Source organism: Leucoraja erinacea, chromosome 16 (genome assembly GCF_028641065.1).
Source record: "Leucoraja erinacea ecotype New England chromosome 16, Leri_hhj_1, whole genome shotgun sequence".
In the NCBI taxonomy this organism is placed as follows: domain Eukaryota; kingdom Metazoa; phylum Chordata; class Chondrichthyes; order Rajiformes; family Rajidae; genus Leucoraja; species Leucoraja erinaceus.
Window position 1 is genome coordinate 25,711,189 of NC_073392.1, and position 22,677 is coordinate 25,733,865.

The 22,677-nt window shown below is 44.6% G+C and overlaps 1 protein-coding gene across 2 annotated transcripts in view; it reads right to left on the reverse strand.

Moving 5' to 3' along the window:
• Positions 1–22,677, reverse strand: part of eefsec (eukaryotic elongation factor, selenocysteine-tRNA-specific) — a 256,915-nt gene that overhangs the window by 81,083 nt on the left and 153,155 nt on the right. For both annotated transcript variants that reach the window (XM_055647961.1, XM_055647962.1), the window contains exon 6: positions 5,828–5,984. In XM_055647961.1, the coding sequence (XP_055503936.1) occupies positions 5,828–5,984 (157 nt within the window). The remainder of the gene's footprint in view (positions 1–5,827; positions 5,985–22,677) is intronic.

Here is a 22,677-nt window from a genome sequence, read left to right on the forward strand (position 1 = left end):
GCAGGGAGTGGATGAGATGGTGGGATAATATAGAACTAGTGTAAATAGGTGATTGATGGTCGGCGAGGACTCGGCAGGCCTGTTTCCATGCTGTATCTCAAAACTAAACTGAACTAAACTAAACAAAAACGGAGACTGCTGGACATTATAACATTGTGCTTGCCACTCACCGCAAGGGGTGGTGGTGGAGGCAGATACAATAGTGGCATTTCAGAGGCTTTAAATAGGCAGATGGATATTCTGGGAATGGAGAGATATGGATCATGTGCAGGCAGGGTAGATTAGTTTGATTTGGCATCATGTTCGACATAGACATTGTGGGCCGAAGGATCTATTCCTGTTTAGTGTGCTATTTTCTGATGAAGAGTCATTGACCTGAAATATTAATCATTCTTTCTCCATGGATGTTTCTTGATGCTCTGAGTATTTCTGGCATTTTTGGTTGTTATTTCAGATTTCCAGCATCTATAATGTTTTACACTTTGCTCATTCCAAAGGGAAATGGGTACTTGTTTCATTTCCCAAAATCTAAAATTTCGTAATCTTATAACAAAATGACCTGTTTTGTATAGTTCCCAAGACACCGAGGACTACAGTTCATTTGTTAGTCATTGGCTCTTGGTACTTTGAGACATCCTGTGAACATTTACAGTACCACAGAAATGCCTTTTGCTCATCACAGTTTAACTTCCTCTAACCTCATGTACTGTATTTAGAGTTCCCGATGTGGCTTGCTTTACATCGGCGGGACCAAGTGTTAACTAGATGATTGTTTCACCCAACACTTGCGCTCGGTCCACCAAGGCCTGCTGGGCCTCCTGCTTGCAAAAGATTTTTAACTCCCCTTCCCCTTCCCATTCCGACCTGGGCCTCCTCTATTGCCAGAGTGAGCTTACAACCCAACGGTATGAATGCTGAATTCTCCAATTTTAGATGAACACCCCCCCCCCCCCCCCCCCCCCCCCCCCCCCCCCTTTTCTCTCGCTCTCTTCCTGGTGCCCCACCTGGATGTGCATCGATTTCTCCCTTTCCCCTCCCCCACCCCCTTGTTCCCATTCATCCCCCCCTTCCACTTATATTCCATGCTCTGGCTTCACATTTCGACCACTACTCTCTTCTTATCTCATACTTTTTATTTTTTCATCTTTGGCCTTTGTCTACCTATCTGCCTGTCAAAGATCCCCCTCGTCCCTCTGTATCTACCTATCACTTACCCAGGCTGTGTCAGACCCCGTTTCCCCAGGGAAGAAATGCGAAAGACCAGAGGGCACAGTTTTGAAGTGAGAGGGGCTAGGTTTAAGGAGAAGTGCGGGTCATGTTTAGTTACACAATTCGGTGGTGAGTGCCTGGAACACACTGCCAGGGGGTGATGGGAGAGACAGAAACAAGAGGGGTGTTCAGGAGACTTACATAGGCTGGGAATGGAGGGATATGGATCACGTGCAGGCAGAGGAGATTAGTTTAACTTGGCATCGTGTTTGGCACAGACATGGTGGGTCTAAGGGCCTGTTACAGTGCTCTGCTGTTCGGTTTAAAGCAAGATACAATGTGGAAACATCAAGTCCACGTCGACCAACAATCACCTTGGGAGGAGATTTTTCACTGTCTATATCTTAAATCCGGAGCCCTTTATTTTTACACAGTTCTGGAACCTTTACATCCACATTTTATCCATCCATGGCAACATATTACCACGACTCGAGGGCCTGAGCTTTCGGGAGAGGTTGGACAGGCTCAGACTTTATTCCTTGGAGCACAGGAGGCTGAAGGAGGTGTATAAAATCATAAGGGTATGCCAGAGTAGAGAAATCAAGAATCAGAGGACATAGGTTTAAGGTGCGTGAGAAAAGATTTAATAGGAACCTGAAGGGCAACATTTTTACACAAAGTGTGGTAGGTATATGGAATGAGCAGCCAAAGGAGGTAGTTGAGGCAGGTACTATCACAGTGTTTAAAAAACATTTGGACATACATGGATAAGATAGTTTTAGACGGATATGGGCTGAACGCAGACAGGCAGGCAGGACATGTGTAGATGGGGCATGTTTGTCAGCGTGGGTAAGTTAGACCAAAAGCCTGTTCTGCGCTGTATGACTATATGAATCAATATCTTAGTTTCCTTGCTCTCCAGAAATGCTGCCTGACCCGCTGTGTTACTGCAGCACTTTGTATCTTTTTCCACAGACCAGCATCTGCAGATCCTTGTGTCTACATATCTTTGTTATTTCTTTCTCCCTCTTGACCTCAACCTTATTGTTGAATCTATCCATGTAAAATTCTGGCAGTCTGACTAATTAATTCATCAACTTGCCAAAAATCCCCTAAGAAGTGACTGCGAATATAACTACACGGGGACCCATTTAAAAAATGAGATCAGATGTTGGCAAACTTTACACCACAAGAGAGCTCAATTATTGCACAAGAGTCTGCATTAACAGATGCAATGTGGCAGAAACAATAACATTTGTGTATTAAGGTGCACTGATGGATTTAGCCCAAATATTGCAGAATAAGTTTTTCCTGAAGCATCTTGGCATTGGCAGTGAAATCTTCAATTCAAAATCTACCAGTGGTACTTGAGATAGAACTGATTGTATTTACAGTATGTGTGGTATATCTGATCTATTTGGACAGCATGCAAAACAAAGCTTTTGCTGTACCTCGTGTGTAGGAAGGAACTGCAGGTGCTGGTTTAAACTTTAGACACAAAAAGCTGGAGTAACTCAGTGGGACAGTCAGCATCTCTGGAGACAAAGAATGGGTGACGTTTTGGGTCGAGACCCTTGTTCAGACTGAATAATACTGCAGAATACTACAGCAAACTATCTTTTGCTGTAATAATACCCCAGAACCTAAACATTTGTTAGGCCAGAACTCCCTGAAATCATTTAAAAATCGTTATTCTATAATTATAAATTATACTTTTTAGTGCTATGTATTTCTTTTATATACTGCGTGTCATTCATTTAGTTTAGAGATGTTTAGTTTAGAGAGACAGCGTGGAAACAGGCCTTTTGCCCCACCGAGTCCACAACGATCATCGATCACCTATTCACACTAGTTCTATGTTATCCCACTTTCTCATCTACTCTTTACACACTAGGGGCAATTTACAGAAGCCAGTTAACCTACAAACCTGCACGTCTTTAGGATGTGGGAGGAAACCGGACTTCCCGGAGAACTCCAAACAGGCAGTACTCAAGGTCAGGATCGAACCTGGGGCTCTGACGCTGTGAGGCAGCTGCGCCACTGTGCCGCACGAGGTATTAATGATTGTGGTTGGCTATTGTACGTGGGCTTGCATTCTCCCCACTTCATCCCCTACCAACCACACACGCAGCAAACTCTCTCTTTACTCGACAAACAAGATGAAAAGGAAATTTCTCAGGGCTAACTCCACAGCAAACTTAAAATTCATGACAAGAGCTCTGACAACATCCAACAACAAATTGAAGGATTATTTCCTCTCCAGTGAGTGGGAGATAATGATATAACACATACAGTACGAAGGACTCAAATGCAAATCACTTTAAGCAACTGCATCTCTGAAAAGACTTGTGCGATCACTTCCCCTCTGGTAATGAATGATGCCACTACTTACCTTGGTGGCAAAACATGGCGCCTCTTGAATGTGGGCTCCGCAGACTATTTCTGTACACTTGCTAATAGAGGATGGATGTCCTTAGGTATGGGAATACTGTACTGGACAGTATGTAAGAAAATAATCTCACTGTGCCTTTGCACATGAACGTACGATACGATACAATAGAACTTCATTTATCCCAGGAGGGAAATTGATCTGCCAACAGTCATAAAACACAGGATACATGAAACGTGAAATTATTGTGATGCGTGGAAAGGATTGGGGATGTGCAAAGATTGGGGAGGGGGAAGGAGGGAGGAGTCAGTCTACCCCGCGAAAGACGGGGGAGGAGTGGTACGGTTTGATAGCCTGAGGGAATAAGGATCTCCTGTGATGTTCTGACTGCATCTTGATGGAAACACTCTGTTGTTGAAGGTGCTCCTCAGGTTGACTAGTGTGTCATGGAGGAGGTGAGCTGTATTGTCCAAGATGCTCTGCAGTCTGAGGAACATCCCCCCCTCCAAGACCACCTCTCATGAATCGAACTCCACCCCCAGGCCGGAGCCAGCCTTCCCGATGAGCTTGTTAATAATCCAGTTGGCGTCCACAGCCTTTGCCCTGCTACCTCAGCACACGCCTATGAAGAAGATGGCACTGGCCACCACTGATTGGTAGAACATCTACAGCATCTCACTGCAGACGTTGAAGGAGCAGAGCCTTCTAAAAAAGTACAGGCGGCTCTGCCCCTTCTTGTCCAGGGCCTCAGCGTTCCTGGACCAGTCCAGTTTACTGTCCAGGTACACTCCAAGGTATTTGTACTCCTTGGTAAACTGCACATCCACACCCTTGATGGAGACAGGGGACAGCGGTGTTAAGTCTCCTCCTAAAGTCCACCTCTAATTCCTTAGTCTTGTCGACTTATTGACAGGAGAGCCAAACCCACACTAAACGTATAGTCATATGGAGGAGGTCATGTGAACAAGATGTGACGTAACTGTGGCCTGACCATTTCCATTTCAAAGCTGGGCCATACATTCACGTTTCATGGCTGTCTGAAGAAGTTGGCTGATTAGGAGGACAGATTTGACCAGAGGCTGCTTGCCGTGACATCAATGCTTCTCACAACCATGGGCAACCCAAAATCAAGCCACATAAACCATGGAACTGAACCTAAATGTACAGCCCTTGACTGAGATGATGCTGCCTTTTCAATTCAATTCAACATTCCATCTCCTTGAGTCCTCAGGCAGATATAGATCAACAACTTTGCTCTCTACGCATTGAATTAATGATCCGGTGTCTGTCTTGGTGAAGAGTTAGCAAATGGATAGACTGCAAGGAGACGGTGAACAATTTTAAGCAAATCTGAGGTTAGAATAGTGAAGACTTGGTTCCTGGCTCACCTCTCCCTCTCAGGGCAAGAGACAGCAACATCTATTTGCAAACTCAGAAGAAACCTGCAGAGTTAGATGTTATATCTGTCCAATAAACCGGGGCTCTGCAAATCTGCAAATAAATACACAGCAAATAATGTTTGAGGCTCATATTTTCCACTAAAAGGAAACTAGTAAATTACCAAAGGCAGACAAAAGTGCTGGAGACTGTTCTTCAGACTGAAGAAAGGTTTCGGCCGAAAATTAGCATTTTTTCCTTCGCTCCATAGATGTTGCTGCACCCGCTGAGTTGCTCCAGCACTTTTGTCTACCTTCGATTTTCCAGCATCTGCAGTTCCTTCTTAAAAACTAGTAAATTACCTGCTAAAATAAGTGTTATTTCACGAGTAACACTCTCTAATCAACAACTATCAACAATACAAAACCATTTTTTCATCTTCTTTGCTTTAAAATTTGGTTTTTAATGTACACCTATAGACCTCTGACCAAGCCCATTCTTCTATATGCACTGATCAGTGGCAAAGCAATAGTAATCTGCGAGATGGTATCACATTTTAAGAAGTTAATATGACGTTAAGTGTGTAGATCTTATCATTGATTTCAATTTATTTGTACTGGATAGAGAATGGAAGTTGCTGCAGAGTTTGATTGAAGTTCATCAGTAGCCGAATACAAATAAACATTAAAGCCCTAATGTATAGTCACTCATTCTGCAGTAAATAATGTTGAGCTCAGGAAAGACCAAGGGAAGGGGCTAATTGGATAACTTTCTCCTTGATCTTGCTCAGGGATGCAAGCAACAATTGGCTTTTTCTGTGTTGATCAGATTCCTCAGAAGGTGAGCACCTACCTGGGATACGGATCTTGAATTTCCCGCTCTGCCCAAAGCCTCCGTCAATCATTCCGGTTTCGCCCGTCGACAGTTTGACCATCATGCCCACAAACAGCTGCATGTTGGTCTCCTTCTTGAAGAGTGAGCGGCCGATGACACTGTAATCGTCCGAGACCTGAAAGGGAGAAAGCAAACGGCCTCAGCTGAAAGTTGACCCGTCAAAATACCTTTCGACCCGCTCCTTAAAGTGTTGGCTCATGCTGGCATCACACTCTCCCATGAAGAGGCGGCACAATGGTGCAGTCGGTAGAGCTGCTGCCTTAAAGCGCCAGAGACCCGGGTTCGATCCTGATCTTGTGTGCTATCTGTGCGGAGTTTGTATGCCCTCCCTGTGACCGCATAGGTTTCCTCCAGGTGCACTGGTTTCCTCCCACAGCCCTAAGACGTGCAAGTTTGCAGGTCAATTGACTTCTGTAAATTGTAAATCTGTAAATTCTGTAAATTCTGTAAACTAGCATATCGCTGATCAGAGTGACATTTCGGGTTGAGATCCTTCTTCAGTCCGAAATGTCACCCATCCATTTTTCTCCGGAGATGCTGCGTGACCCACTGAGTTACTCCAGCACTTTGTGTCTATTGCTCTTATCCTTGTTCGCCTCATCTTATCTTGTTATTATTTATTTATTTATTCTTACTCATCTCTCCTCCCGAGCCCCCGCCTTCTCTCCTCTTTGCCCTTCCACCCTTATCCCTCCCTCCGACTTTACATTTCGCTCCTCCTATTCTCTCCTTATCTAGAACATAGAACAGTACAGCAAAGAGTCCGAAGAAGGGTCCCAACCCAAAACGTTAAATATACATGCTCTCAAAAAATGCTGTATGACCCACTAAGTTACTCCAGCACTGTGTTTTTGTCTGTAAACTAGCATTTGCAGTTTCTCCAGTATCCAGATAGACGTGTCAACTTTCAGCTGAGGCTTTTTAATCAGTTTAAACTTTAAGGCAATAGCTTTTTCTTAGCCCAGTGGAACCAACATACAGCCCCCATCGCAAGAGGTGGCACGGTGGAGTAGCAGTTCAGTTGCTGCCTTATAGCGCCAGAGACCTTGGTCTGATCCTGACCATGGCTGTCTGTACCGAATTTATACATTCTCCCCGTGACCTGCGTGGGTTTCCTCCCACACTCCAAAGATGTACAAGTTTGTAGGATAATTGGCTTTGGTAAAATTGTAAATTGTCCCGAGTGTGTGTAGGATAGTGTTAGAATGCAGGGATTGCTGGTCGGCACGTACTCGGTGAGCTGAAGGGCTTGTTTCTACGCTGTATCTATAAACTAAACTAATCCTCCTTTTTCTGTTTCAATGTGTGTCAGCTAACTGATCCCAGCAGCCGCAAGGGGAACAGCCACACAAGAATTCTTCCACCGCCAATAAGCCCAAACAGCTAATACGACAGTGGGAACATCCAAATAATGGGCATGGTATGAGCAACAAGAGTGGTGCAAAGGGCAGACCAATTTTATTAATGCCAGACAAAGATCAAAACCTCCTTAATGCTAGACAGAGACAAGTTTAAAGTGGATTTTTGCACAGCATAAACAAAAGATTAGGTGGGAGAAGGTAGAAGGCTCCTAGCCTTTCTTGTGCACACTGTCACATGAGCTGCACAGTGGCGCTAGATCCCAACCCAATTATCTAATCTGCAGAAGCTTATTGAACATGAGGCTGAGAGGAGACCCTCGACATTCACAAATATTTGAGCAGACAAATGGTCCCCAAAGTCCCTTTCAGGTTTTCTTGTGGAATGAGCTCAGACAGTGCTAGGCCATGCAGGGCAAGTTTTAGTTTTGAGATACAGCATGGAAACAGGGCCTTCGGCCCACTGAGTCCACGCCAGCAATCGATCACCCGTTCACTCTTGTTCTATGTTATCCCACTTTCTCATTTACTCCCAATACACTCGGGGCAAATTTTATAGAGGCCAATTAACCTCCAAACTTGCACGTTTTTGGGTTGTCGGAGGAAACCGGACCATTAGGGGGAAACCCACGTGGTCACAGGGAGAACGTGCAAACTCCACACAGGCAGCATCCAAGGTCAGGTCTCTGGCGCTGTGAGGCAGCAGCTTTACCCGCTATCTTGTACTGGCCCTTTGTTCCAAATCCTGCAGTCGGCAAAGTCATTCACTGCTAACGTGAAAAACACCTCTGTGGCAAGAACACTCCCTTTTCTAGCCTCTGGCATGAGATCTAATTTGGAATAATGTGTACTGTTTTAACTCCTTTATCTAAAGCACAACATCGGTATCAAGGTCAGTGCAGCACAAATTGCCTGGATGAAGGGTTAGGGTCAGTTCATGACTACTATTGACACGTGTACTTGTTTTGCATACTATCCAATTGAGTCAGATAACGCCACACTTAGGTACAATCAAGTCAAACAGTACAATAGGCAGAGCAAAGGGGCAGATACAGAGTGCGGAATATAGTTCTCAACAATATAGTGCATCAGTTACATAGACAAAGTCCAACGTCCGCAAATGGGGTAGAGGTGAATCGGATAGTACACTAGCTTATGGAAGGACTGTTCAGAAGCCTCATAACAGAGGGGAAGAAGCTGTTCCTGAGTCTGGTGATGCACGCTTTCAAGCATCTGTAGGTTTTGCTTGACAGGAGAAGAAAAGACCAGGGAGGGATGATTATGTTGGCTGCTTTCCCGAGACAGCGTAAAACGTAGATGGAGTCGATGGTGGGGAGTCTGGTCTGTGTGACGGGCTGGGCTGCATCTTCAACTTTCTGCAATTTCTTGCGGTTTTGAGCAGAGCTGTTCCCAAATCAAGCTTGGATGCAACCCAACTATGCTTTCTATGGTGAAACTGTAGAGTTTGTAAGAAGGCCCTCAAGCCTTTAACATTAGCTCTATCCTTTTCCACAGATGCAGTCTGACCTGCTGGGTGCCCCCATTTTCTGTTTTTATTTCAAATTTCCAGCATTTGGTTTTCCTTATAGGTTTCCAGTAGTTTTTTAAATTTTTGTCATGGTCGGGCATCAGTTTAATAGGATCTCCGGCACCCAGCAGCGTAATGTCATCAGGCTGGCTGAGGAGCTCAAAATTCACACAAGAAAATACCTACAACTTTTAATTAAGTTTCTACACACTTTACAGAACACTGTGTAGATTAAGGCAGGAGCGGAATGAGATAGATATTTTCCAAATCTAGAATTATTTTATTTTATAACCTCTATTTTTCCCGATGTTTGAGAAAATTTTAATCCTCCTACCTAAAATTTGTTCTGGGCAAGAAGATTTGCTTTGCAGTAAATACGATTGGTATGCTTGTAAAAACTCAAAGTCGCGTGCAATAATACTGTCGAGTATAAGATCAAGATTAGTTTGGAAATAGTAGAGGCTTACTTCAATTCATGCAATTCCATTGGAGATGTCCACAGAGGAGTTAACAGCTACGTTGAGACTTCCTGCACGTCATCCACCTACCACATCATTCCCGATGTCACCTGCTTTACATCGATCGGCGTGATCAAGCGTGGACTGCCCAACCATTTTGCTGAACACTTGCGCTCAGTCTGCCAAGACCTGCTGGATCTCCTGGTTGGTAACCATTCACAACTCTTCACATTCCCACACTGATCTTTCTGTCTTGAGCCTCCTCCATAGCCAGAGCGAGGTCACACGCAAGCTAAAGGAATAGCACATCGTATTCAGCTTGGGATAGCTTTCCACCCAAAGGTATGAACATTGAATTCTCCAATTTTAAGTAACACTTCCTTCCCCCACCCTTCCATTTCTCCCAATATCTCGCCCCTCTTGTCTCCCACTTTCCCTTCTGCCTATATCCCTCCCTCTGGTTGCACATTTCACTCCTCTTTCCTCCGTATCTGACACCCTTTTGTCTCTTTTGCTTCTCTTGCCATTGTCACTTACTCCACCCATCTGCCAATCAACCCCCCCCCCCCCCCCCCCCCCCCCCACCTGTATCCACCTATCACTTCTTGCCGGGCTACATCCTGCCCCTACCTCTTTCCCCCTTACTCCGCCAGTCTGAAGAAGGGTCCTGACCCAAAACGTCGTCTGTCCATTCTCTCCACTGATGCTACCTGACCTGCTAAGTTCCTCCAGCACTTTGTGCTTTGCTCTAGATTCCAGCGTCTACATTTCCTGGAATTTCTCCATAAATTCAATCCCTTGGATACAGGTGGCCCATGCAATGACGCTGCTTTGTGAAACAAGATGAAGATGGAGCTAAGAAACTGAATAGTTTTGAGTAGACTGAGAGGCACAAAGGACAGATTGAGATCAAGATTATAGCCTGAATAATGGTAGATTACTAGTGTCATCATGGGGTAGATTTATTTATTGACAAATTAGATAATGGGATAGAAAACCACATATCCATATTTGTCAATAGCAGTACTGTAAGATGTGCATTAAGAAGCTAACATTTCTGAAGGATATTAATAGAAGAAGCAAATGGCCAGAACAATTAATAGATTTAGGAACCGCTTCTTTCCCTCAGTATCCGGCTCCTGGACTGTCCTTCCATAAACTAGGTTACTGTCCAATTCACCTCCACCTCATTGCAGACATTGGACTTTGTCTCTGGAACTGATGTGCTTCAATGCTTAAAACGATATTCTGCAATCCTCTTCACTCTAACTATTGCACTTGAGTTTGCCTTTATTGTATTTATGTATAGTACAATGCTATTTGATTGGATAGCATGCAAATCAAATCCTTTCATTGAACCCCGATACACATGACAATAATAAGCCTAAATCTACTTGTGACAATATTATAGGTTTACTAACTTTCTAAAGGTGAACATCAGGCAGCTACTTCCCACGTCCTCTCCCGATAACTAAATGCTGACCTGCTGCTTCATAAGCTTCAATAATTGCAGCCGCCTCCACAATTTCCGCTACAAGTTCATTCCATGAACGTCCAACCCTCTCTGTATGCACCACTCTTTTATATTACTTTATTTGTTCAATCTCTATTTGTTAACAATAGACATTGGGCAAATAGATCGGCAATTCTCCTCTCCAGTCTGATAAATAATGCATCAGCATGATCAACTTTCTAATTTAACCAAATGTTTCCTGAATTGACTATTGTCCTCGCTTGTTTAGAAGGATGAGGGGATATCTCATTGAAACTTACCGAACAGCGAAAGACCTGATAGAGTGAATGGGGAGAGGACGTTGCCACTAGTGCGAGAGTCTAGGACCAGAGGGCTTAGCCTCAAAATATACCAATGCACATTTTGAATGGAGAGGAGGAATTTCTTCAGCCGGAGGGTGGTGAATCTGTGGATTTCATTTCCACAGACGGCTGCGGAGGCCAAGCATTGGGTATTTTTAAAGCGGAAATTGATCCGATTTTTGATTAGCAAGGGTGTCAAAGGTTATTGGGGGGAGAATGGGGTTAAAAGGGAATAATAGATCAGCCATGATTGGATGATGGAGCAGACTTGACGGGCCAAATGGCCTAATTCTGCGCCTATGCCTTATGGTCTTCATTGTGAGAATCTTGGAGGACTACAATTCGGGTATCCATGTTCTCACCTAATTTCTTAGATATCATGGAGTGGAAAGACATCCTTGGAATTGGTCCCTATTATGTAATAATTGGTAGTGATATTGGTTTATTATTGTCACATGTACTGAGATACAGTGACAAACTATGTTTTGCATGCTATCCAGGCAGAACATACCATACACGAGTACATCAGGTAGTGCAAAAAGGGGAAGGACACAGTGCAGTATAGTGTTACAGCTGCAGAGAAAGTGCAGATAAAAAAAGTACAAGAGCAGCGTCAAGGTAGATTGGAAGATCGGGAATACATCCTTAGCATATGAGATATCAGGTTTGGGAAATACAACCTTAGCATATCAGATCAACCAAAAATTCACAAGGAGTTCTCAGGCAAGGATTCACAGAGCTATGCAACACACACTAGGCTCTTCGACCCCACTCATTTGTGCAAAACCGAGTTTGTCCCACTTGCCCGTTCAGGGGTCTGATAGCAATGGGGATTTTTTGCTGAGAAATATCGATGTTAGATGCCTAGTGTGGTACTCAACACTCCCGTACCAGGTTTAGGTTTATTGGTGTCACGTGTACCGAGGTACAGTGAAATGCTTTGTTTTGCATGCAACCAAAATAGATAAGAAATACTGTACATAAATACATTCAAGTCAAACTCAAGTACAATAGGTAGAGCAAAGGGGAAGATGCAAGGTGCAGAATATAGTTCTCAGCATTGTAGCGCATCAGCTCCAGAGACAAGTCCAATGTCCACAATGGGGTAGAGGTGAATTGGATCGTGCCCTAGGTTTATGCCTGAAGATCAATACCAATTACTCCTACTATTGCTTATCGTTTCAGAAGCTGATAACTGAGCGGAAGAAGCTGTTCCTGAGTCTGGTGGTGCATGCTTTCAAGCTTCTGTATCTTCTGTATCAACAGGAAGGGGGGGGGGGGGGAGGGGAGAGAGGGAATGACTATGGTGGGACATCTTTGATTATGTTGGCTGCTTTTCCGAGGCAGCGTGAAGTGTAGATGGAGTCAAGAGCTATTTGCTTCGGACACAGGCACATAAGCAGGATTATAATCGAAAATCAAGTTAACTCCCTCATTGCATTCTGAGTGCACTGAAGGATATCAGAATCGCCCTGGCATACTGCCAGCTAGAAGATTTTGCTTGGCTTTCACGTAATTGGCGGGCATTGACCTGAGCTACTCCAGAGCCACTTAGCACTAATGTCGTCTCCCACAACCATTCACATTGTTGTAAATACAGCTGTCTGCAATGGGTTTCATGTGAGCTTACAGACCTGATTAAAATAATGGGAGCAGAGCCATTAAGGAGTTGTGATAATATCGACAGCTTGCACTGGGCTTGTTCCAGCCGACATATTAGCTGGACTTCTTATCTGACCCCAACAATCACCTTCTCTTTAATTGTTTGGCTCTCGAACCAAAACATCTGAAGAGCAAATGTCATGGGTCAGATTATATGGAGCATCGTGATTTCGAGGGATAATCAATTCAGAAAACAAAACATGTCCAGCTGACTTCTCAGAGCGAGTTCCAAAATGAAGAAAGGTGACATTAATCTATTTTCTTGCAAAAAAAAAGATTCAAAAGTGCTGGAATAAATCAGCAGGTCAGGCAGCATCTCTGTGAACATGGCTGCATCTATGTTCTATGCATGTTTTCCAGAGATGCTGCCTGACCATGATTCAAGAGTCAAGAGAGTTTATTGACCTGTGTCCCAGATGGGACAATGAAATTCTTGCTGAGTTACTGAGTCAAACGCTGTGGAAACAGACCCTTCTGTCTAACTTGCCCACGCCGACCAACATGCCCCATCTACACAACTTCCACCTGCCGTGCTTGGATGCCCATAACCATCTAAACCTATGCTAGCATGAATGGTTCTTTTTTTTCCCCTAAAATTTTTATTGATTTTTTAGAGATACTAGACCAAGTGCGCTCCCCCAATGGTGTGATCCCCAACCCAATATTCCACCATGCACCCGTCTCCTCCAATGGAACTGAAGCTGTTCCCAAATGTAAGATTCCAGCACTCCCCTGCCCCCCTCACCAGTGGATTAAAAAAAAAATCCAATTCAACCTCCCCTGCCTGCTGCAGCAGTGAAAAGTTCAGAGTGTTCCTGTCTTGCAACTTTGTTTCGAAGTGTGTTGGAAGCTGATAGGAAGGAGCAGCCGTCAACGAATCAAAAGGCAAAAAGGCAGCCAGACGGCAGCCGTTCGGATGGCACGAGAGTTTTATATATTAACTAGACCAAGTGTGCTCCCCCAATGGTGTCATCCCCCAACCCAATATTCCACCATGCACTCGTCTCCTCCAATGGAACTGAAGCTGTTCCCAAATGTAAGATTCCAGCACTCCCCTGCCTCCCTCAGCAGTGGATTTAAAAAAAAATCCAATTGCACCACCCTGCCTGCTGCAGCAGTGAAAAGTTCTAAGTGTTCCTGTCTTGCAACTTTGTTTCGAAGTGTGTTGGAAGCTGATAGGAAGGAGCAGCCGTCAACGAATCAAAAGGCAGAAAGGCAGCCGGACAGCAGCCGGTCGGATGGCACGAGAGTTTTATATATTGCACTTACCCCCATCATCACCAAGTGCTTCGAGAGGCTGGTCCTGGCACACCTCAAAAGCTGCCTACCCCCCACACTGGATCCCTATCAGTTTGCCTACCGCAAGAACAGGAGTACGGAGGATGCCATCTCAACGGCACTTCACTCCGCCCTCTCCCACCTTGACAACAGAGACACTTATGTAAGAATGCTGTTCATCGATTACAGCTCAGCATTCAACACCATTATTCCATCAAAACTGATCACCAAACTCGGTAACCTGGGCATCGACCCCTCCCTCTGCAACTGGATACTGGACTTTCTAACCAACAGACCCCAGTCTGTGAGGTTAGACAAGCACACCTCTTCAACCCTCACCCTGAACACCGGCGTTCCTCAGGGCTGTGTGCTGAGCCCCCTCCTCTACTCCCTCTTCACCTATGACTGCACACCTGTACATGGTACTAACACCATCATCAAGTATGCAGATGATACAACGGTGATTGGCCTCATCAGCAACAACGATGAGCTGGCCTACAGGGAGGAGGTCCAGCACTTAGCAGCATGGTGCGCTGACAACAACCTGGCCCTTAACTCCAAGAAGACCAAGGAGCTCATTGTAGACTTCAGGAAGTCCAGAGGCGGCACGCATCCACATAACGGGACGGAGGTGGAACGTGTTTCTAGCTTCAGGTTCCTGGGAGTCAACATCTCCGATGACCTCTCTTGGACCCACAATACCTCTACTCTGATCAAGAAGGCTCATCAGCGTCTCTTCTTCCTGAGAAGACTGAAGAAGGTCCATCTGTCTCCTCAGATCCTGGTGAACTTCTACCGCTGCACCATCGAGAGCATCCTTACCAACTGCATCACAGTATGGTATGGCAACTGCTCTGTCTCCGACCGGAAGGCATTGCAGAGGGTGGTGAAAATTGCCCAACGCATCACCGGTTCCACGCTCCCCTCCATTGAGTCTGTCCAAAGCAAGCGCTGTCTGCGGAGGGCGCTCAGCATCGCCAAGGACTGCTCTCACCCCAACCATGGACTGTTTACCCTCCTACCATCCGGGAGGCGCTACAGGTCTCTCCGTTGCCGAACCAGCAGGTCGAGGAACAGCTTCTTTCCGGCTGCTGTCACTCTACTAAACAACGTACCTCGGTGACTGCCAATCACCCCCACCCCCGGACACTTATTATTTTTTTTTTTTAATTCAAAATCGTTTGCTATGTCGCTCTTCAAAGGAGATGCTAAATGCATTTCGTTGTCTCTGTACTGTACACTGACAATGACAAATAAAATTGAATCTGAATCTGAATCTGAATCTAATAGATAGATAGATAGATAGATAGATAGATAGATAGATAGATAGATATACAAAAAAGTGCAACACCATCACCATAAATAAAACAAAGTAAGAAAAACAGCAATCAAAATAAAAAAAGGGGGATAGGGGAAAAAAAAAAAAAGTAAATTAAAAAAAAAAATTGGAATAAGAACGTGTGGTTCGCTTACCAAATTAAAAAAAGAAAAAACATTGCATTGATTAGTTATCTGGAGATAATTCAATATTCATACAAACATACCATCTAGTTCTATATAACACAATCTTCCCATATCTAGTTCGGCATTTATCTAATTGGTGTCATGGCTCAAATAAACGGTCCATTATTCCCAGATCTTCTCAAATGAATTCTCCTTGACTCTCAAGGAATATGTCAATTTCTCCATATTAGAGATGTCTCGCACAATTTCTAACCACTGTTCCTGTTTTGGAATGTTTCTTAAATGTTATGATAGTACCTGCCTCAACAAACTACTCCAGCAGCTCGTTTCATATACCTCCAATGCTTTGTGTAAAAAAAAGTTACCCCTCAGATTCTTATTAATTCTTTCCCCCCCTCACCTTAAACCTATGCCCTCTGGTTCTTGATTCCAACACTTGATTCTGGCACTTTAGTAAACCAGCATCTGCAATTCCATGTATCTCCATTTTCTCACAGTGACGACCAACTAATTTTTATTCATCGCCTAATGATGCACCGGAAAATTAATTCAACTCACAGCTCATTGTCCAAACAAAAAAAAAGTCAGTACTGCTGCACACCCTCACCCAAAGCTTGTCCCTCTCTAGGTTAGCCTCTACAAGGGCATAGCTGGTATCACAGAGCCAGAGACCCAAGTTTGATCCTGACCGTGTGTGCTGTCTGTGTGAAATTTGCACGTTCTCCCAGTGACCATGTGGGCTTCCTCCAGGTGCTCCGGTTTCCTCCCACATGCTAAAGATGTGCAGGTTTGTAGGTTAATTGGCCCTCTGTAAATTACCCATAGTGTATAGGGAGTGGATGAGAAAGTGGGATAACATAGTGTGAACGAGTAATTGATGGTCAGCATGGACTTGGTGGGCCGAAGGGCCTGTTTCCATGCTGTATCTTTCAATCAGTCAATTAAGTTGATCTCACAACCTATCCTGACTTGCCCTCCACCTGTCATGTTCTGAGTACAAGGTGAGGATGAAGGGGAGATAGAGCATTACAATTATGAGAAGGAAGAGTCGTGCAGCCGGCATGATTTACCCTCCGCCACTTTGCCCCGCACTTCTCCTTGAAACTTTCCCCCCTCGCAGCATAAAGCCATGCCCTCTCACCTTTGACATTTCCACCCTGGGAAATGGTTCTGGCTGACTACCCTATCTGTGCTTCTCATAATTTTATATACATCAATGATATCAATGAAGAATATTTAATGATATATAGAGATAAGGTGATATTCAAATGATGGGGCACATTTTCTATTTGGATTTGTTGAATAATTTTGTGGTCTACTGTACCTATGCCTCATAAAATTACATACTTCTTTCAGGTCTCTTCTCAATATTCTCTTTAGATTAGTGTACTTTAGTTTAAAGATACATCGCTGAAACAGGCCCTTCAGCCCACTGAGTCCGTGCCATCTAGCAATCACCCATACACTAGCACTATCCTATGCATAGGGACAATTAACAGAAGCCAATTAACCTACAAATCTGCACATCTTTGGAAAGTTGGAGGAAACCGGAGCACTCAGAGATAACCCATGCGGTCACAGGGAGAATGTACAACCTCCGTACAGACAGCACCCGTGGTCAGGATTGAACCCACTGTGTACATTATAATGTATATAAATGACTGTACAAGATAGGTGATTCTAGTCATTTATTTACATTATAATGTACAGTCCAGGAGCGGAAAAGACCGCAAAAGGTTGTGACCACTGCCCAGTCCATCACCGGCTCTGACCTCCCGACCATCGAAGGGATTTATCGTAGTCGCTGCCTCAAAAAGGCAGCCAACATCATCAGACCCACACCGTCCTGGCCACACACTCATTTCACCACTGCCATCGGGAAGAAGGTACAGGAGCCTGAAAACTGTAATGTCCAGATTCAGGAACAGCTTCTTCCCTACAGCCATCAGGCTATTAAACACTACAACCTCAAATAAGCTCTGAACTACATTAGACTATTATTAATATTATTATTATTGCACAACTATTGTTAGTTTTTTGAGTATGTGTATGTATATATATATATGTGTGTGTGTTTGTGTGCGCGCGCGCGCGTGTGTGTGTGTGTGTACTTGTGAGTATGTGTACTTGTGGGTATGTGTACACACTGAACTTTTTTTTCCTCTCATTTATCATATGTGTATTTTTACAATACTGGAGAGATTTCAGCACAGAACATTAAAATGTCATATCTCCACTGTTTCAAGGAGTATGGCGATAATTTTTTCAAGGGATCGTTACTCAAATGTGCAAGAGATAGTAGAGATAAAATTAAGTTAGGTATTAAATTAATTCCCTGATTCAACCAGTTTATACCTCAAAAATATAAATATTTAGGAAACCAAAAATGTGACACGCTTTTACACAATGAAATAAAGAGGCAATTTCTGCATTAATTTCATAATAATTCAAAACATTTTCAAGTTTGTTGCTTTGCAGAGATGCATGCTTCACAGTAATAAGCAAAACTTTTGATGAAATTGGCATTATCTGCTCTGAATGACCATACTTCAAAGAGTGTAACGGTGGTTACTCTTGGTGACCACCCTGGGGGTGGAAGATTGCAACCTTCACGTGGTCCGCCCTGTTTCGACGAATGCAATCAACCCAGCGTGCACAATCAAATAAGATCAAATAGAACAAGTTGTCCTACAACTTTAGGCTGTGCACGCCATACGCAAGAAGAAGTGTCCACAATATTTTAGAGTAACCACTGTTACACGACAATGGTAAATTAACACTAAAGAACTTCCCAAGGAGATTGGACATTTTCAAGTTTGAAGAGCTCAATAGATAATGAAATGATGAGAAGAAAGTAACCGTAATATCAAGATTTTGTAAAAGCTATTGCATGCTAAAATTTGTGAATATTTTTGGTGTCCACCATCACCAGCATTTTGCAGTAGCTATATTTCCATCAAATTATGTACCTGCAGTCTCTTATTATGTGTGGACAATTACTTCCATAAAGTTTATTCAAAACATGAGAAATAAATTACAAAAGCAAGAAATACTGGAAGCTACTTTCATTTTGGTGTCATTTTGGCATCTGGGTCGCCCTGCCCGACCGAGCCTCCAACCTCATCGTTCCCCAGCCCCGCACAGCCCGATTTTACCTTCTCCCTAAAATCCACAAACCTGATTGTCCCGGGAGACCCATTGTCTCCGCCTGTTCGTGCCCCACCGAACTCATTTCCAAATACCTTGACTCCATCCTATCACCCTTGGTTAAATCCCTCCCTACCTATGTCCAAGACACCTCAGACACTCTCCGTCGTCTCCGCGCATTCAATTCTCTAGGCCCTCACCCCCTCATCTTCACCATGGACGTCCAATCACTATACACCTCCATCCCCCACCACGATGGTCTCACAGCCCTCCGGTTCTTCCTCGACCAGAGAAGCAACACATACCCAGCCACTGACACTCTCCTCCGCCTAGCGGAGCTGGTCCTTACCCTCAATAACTTCGCGTTCGACTCCTCCCACTTCCTCCAGATGCAAGGCGTAGCTATGGGCACACGCATGGGCCCCAGCTATGCCTGCCTATATGTAGGTTACGTCGAGCAATCCTTGTTCAATACATACCAGGGCCCCATCCCCAACCTCTACCTCCGCTACATCGACGACTGCTTTGGTGCCACCTCCTGCACCCGCACACAACTGACTGACTCATCCACTTCACCACTAATTTCCACCCGGCACTGAAATACACCTGGACCATTTTCCGACACTTCCCTACCATTCCTTGACCTCACTATCTCCATTGCAGGTGATAGACTTCTAACCGACATACACTATAAACCCACTGACTCCCATGGCTATCTGGACTACACTTCTTCCCACCCTGCTTCCTGTAAGGACTCCATCCCCTACTCCCAATTCCTCCGTCTACGCCGCATCTGCTCCACGGATGAGGCGTTCCACACCAGGACATCTGAAATGTCCTCACTATTCAGGGAACGGGGGTTCCCCTCCTCCACCATAAATGAGGCTCGCACCAGGGTCTCTTCCATACCCCGCAACACTGCTCTCTCTCCCCATCCCCGCACTCGCAACAAGGGCCGAGTCCCCCTAGTCCTCACCTTTCACCCCACCAGCCGTCACATACAAAAAGTAATCCTCCGTCAGTTTCGCCACCTCCAACGTGACCCCATACTCGCCACATCTTCCCATCTCCCCCCATATCTGCCTTCCGCAAAGACCGCTCCCTCCATAACTCCCTTGTCAATTCTTCCCTTCCCTCTCGGTCCACCCCCTCCCCGGGCACTTTCCCTTGCACCCGCAAGAGATGCAACACTTGTCCCTTTACCTCCCCCCTCGACTCCGTTCAAGGACCCAAGCAATCGTTCCAGGTGCGACAGAGGTTTACCTGCATCTCTTCCAACCTCATCTATTGCGTCCGCTGCTCTAGATGTCAGCAGATCTATATCGGTGAGACCAAGCGGAGGTTGGGCGATCGTTTCGCCGAACACCTCCGCTCGGTCCGCAATAACCAAGCTGACCTCCCGGTGGCTCAGCACTTCAACTCCCCCTCCCACTCCGCCTCCGACCTCTCTGTCCTGGGTCTCCTCCATGGCCACAGCGAGCAGCACCGGAAATTGGAGGAACAGCACCTCATATTCCGTTTGGGGAGTCTGCACCCCGGGGGCATGAACATCGACTTCTCCCAATTCTGTTAGTCCTTGCTGTCTCCTCCCCTTCCTCAGCTCCCATGCTGTCTCCTCCCACCCTCCAGCCTTCCGGCTACTCCTCCTTTTCCCTTTCTTGTCCCCACCCACCCCCACCCCTGATCAGTCTGAAGAAGGGTTTCGGCCCGAAACGTTGCCTATTTCCTTCGCTCCATAGATGCTGCTGCACCCGCTGAGTTTCTCCAGCTTTTCTGTGTAACCTCAGGAGTATTGCATACAGTTTTAGTCTCCTAATTTGAGGAAAGACATCCTTGTGATTGAGGCTGTGCAGCGTAGGTTCACAAGATTGATCCCTGTCATATGAGGAAAGATTGAAAAGACTAGGCTTGTATTCACTGGAGTTTAGAAAGATGAGGGGGGATCTTATAGAAACATATAAAATTCCAAAAGGACTGGACAAGCTAGATACAGGAAAAATGTTCCCAATGTTGGACGAGTCAAGAACCAGGGCCACAGTCTTAGAATAATGGGGAGGCTATTTAAGACTGAGGTGAGAAAAAATGTTTTCACCCAGAGAATTGTGAATTTGTGGAATTCCCTGCCACAGAGGGCAGTGGAGGCCAAATCACTGGATGGATTTAAGAGAGAGTTAGATAGAGCTCTAGGGGGCAAGTGGAATCAAGGGATATGGGGAGAAGGTAGGCACGGGTTATTGATTGGGGACGATCAGCCATGATCACAATGAATGGCGGTGCTGGTTCGAAAGACCGAATGGCCTCCTCCTGCACCTATTTTCTATGTTTCTATGTAAGTTTGCAGATGACTTAAGCATTAGTGGAGTCTAGGTATTGGGTGGCTGGTGGAGGTCCAGTTAATCAAGTCCATATTTCTATTCCTACCTTTCATTTGCTGCACTGGTCATTTAACAAAACACAAAGTGCATCTGTGGAGGGAATGGACAGACAAAGTTTCGGGTCAGAACCCTTCTCAGACTGGCTATTTATCTCACTATTCTACACGAGAAGAAAGGGATGGAGAAATGGTGCAAAATTTGCCTTAAATTCTCAGGTTATCCATTGCCACAAGCACTTTTATGTTACAGGAACCTGGTTTGAAGAAGGGTCTCGACCCAAAACATCTGAAGAAGGTCCTGAATTCAAAAGTCACCTATATGTGTTATCCAGAGATTCTGCTTGACCTGTTGAGTTACTCCTGCACTTTGTGTCATTTTGTGAATTAACCAGCATCTGCAGTTTCTGCTTTCTTTCTGGTTTTAATAACATTATTTAATAGACACTTGGACAGGTAAATAATTACATTATTCAATAGACACTTGGACATGAATAGAAAGGGTTTAGTGAGATAAGGACCAAATGCAGGCAAATGGGAGAAGCATGAGGATAAGGCATCTTGGTCGGCATGGACGAATTGGGCCAAAGGGTCTGTGGCAGGAGGGTCTGTTTCTGTGCTAAACTACTTCAAGACTCTAAATACATGAATAGTTGTTTTACAAAGTTAAGGCACCACCTCGCCTGCATTATTCAGCAGACTACCTACACATTTTAATCTGTGCAAGGAGCTCCCTCACCACATTCTTTCACTTTTGCTTTAAGCATTCTTTCTGCAGTCAACCTAAACCAAACAATGCATTTCACAGACTTCAAACGAGCAAAATATTTAATTCGGCGTCAGTGCAAGCCCACAGTCCGTCGAGGTACATAATGCGGGGCGGTATTTACTCACGCTATGGACTCTGAACAGCCCAAGACATGCCACCCACAGCTCACTGCTATCAGTGCTGTTAAGGCCGATTCAATCAATGCTTTATACCCCTCCCTGGAAAATGTAATATATAATGGAGGCCTTTCAATAACCGAGGTCATACTCAGGTTTCTGATCAGCAAATTGAACTGATCTTATCAGGTTTTGACAATGCCATTGTTTTTTTTCTCTCCTCAACATAATCCTGTGAGCCATACAGTCAAAGAGCATGGAAACTGGTCCTTCGGCCCAACTCCTCCATGCCGCCCAATATACACTACTCGCACCATCCCATGTTTGGCCCATGTCCCTCTAACCTTTGTAAACAGATGGAACTGGAGATGCTGTATTCCAGCACATTGTGTCTATCCCTCTTTCCGAACCATGTATCTGACCAAATGTCAATTAAATCTTGACACAAGGAACTGAAGATGGTTTTCAAAAAAGACACAGTCAAAAACAAGAGGGCAAGATGAGAGGGGCAAGAATGAACATGAATCTGAAGGGCAGCTAGTGGTTGGTATATGGAATTAACTGCCAGAAGGGGTACTTGAGGCAGGTACTGATGTCTGCCCCAACTAACTTGCATTTGATTGACTAAGTTCATGACATTTGCTTTTAAAAAATCATTGTTTCTTTTACACTGCATTCTTTCTGTATCTTTTATTTTTTGCTTGATACCAGTTGACTTTTTGTTTTCTTTCCCATATTCATCCTTTTAATTAATCTTTTTCTCTGAGTTTAATTTGATAGTCTTTACTTTCATCTGCTGTTCATCTTTTAAATGGCACACTCTATCTACTGCTCGTCATACC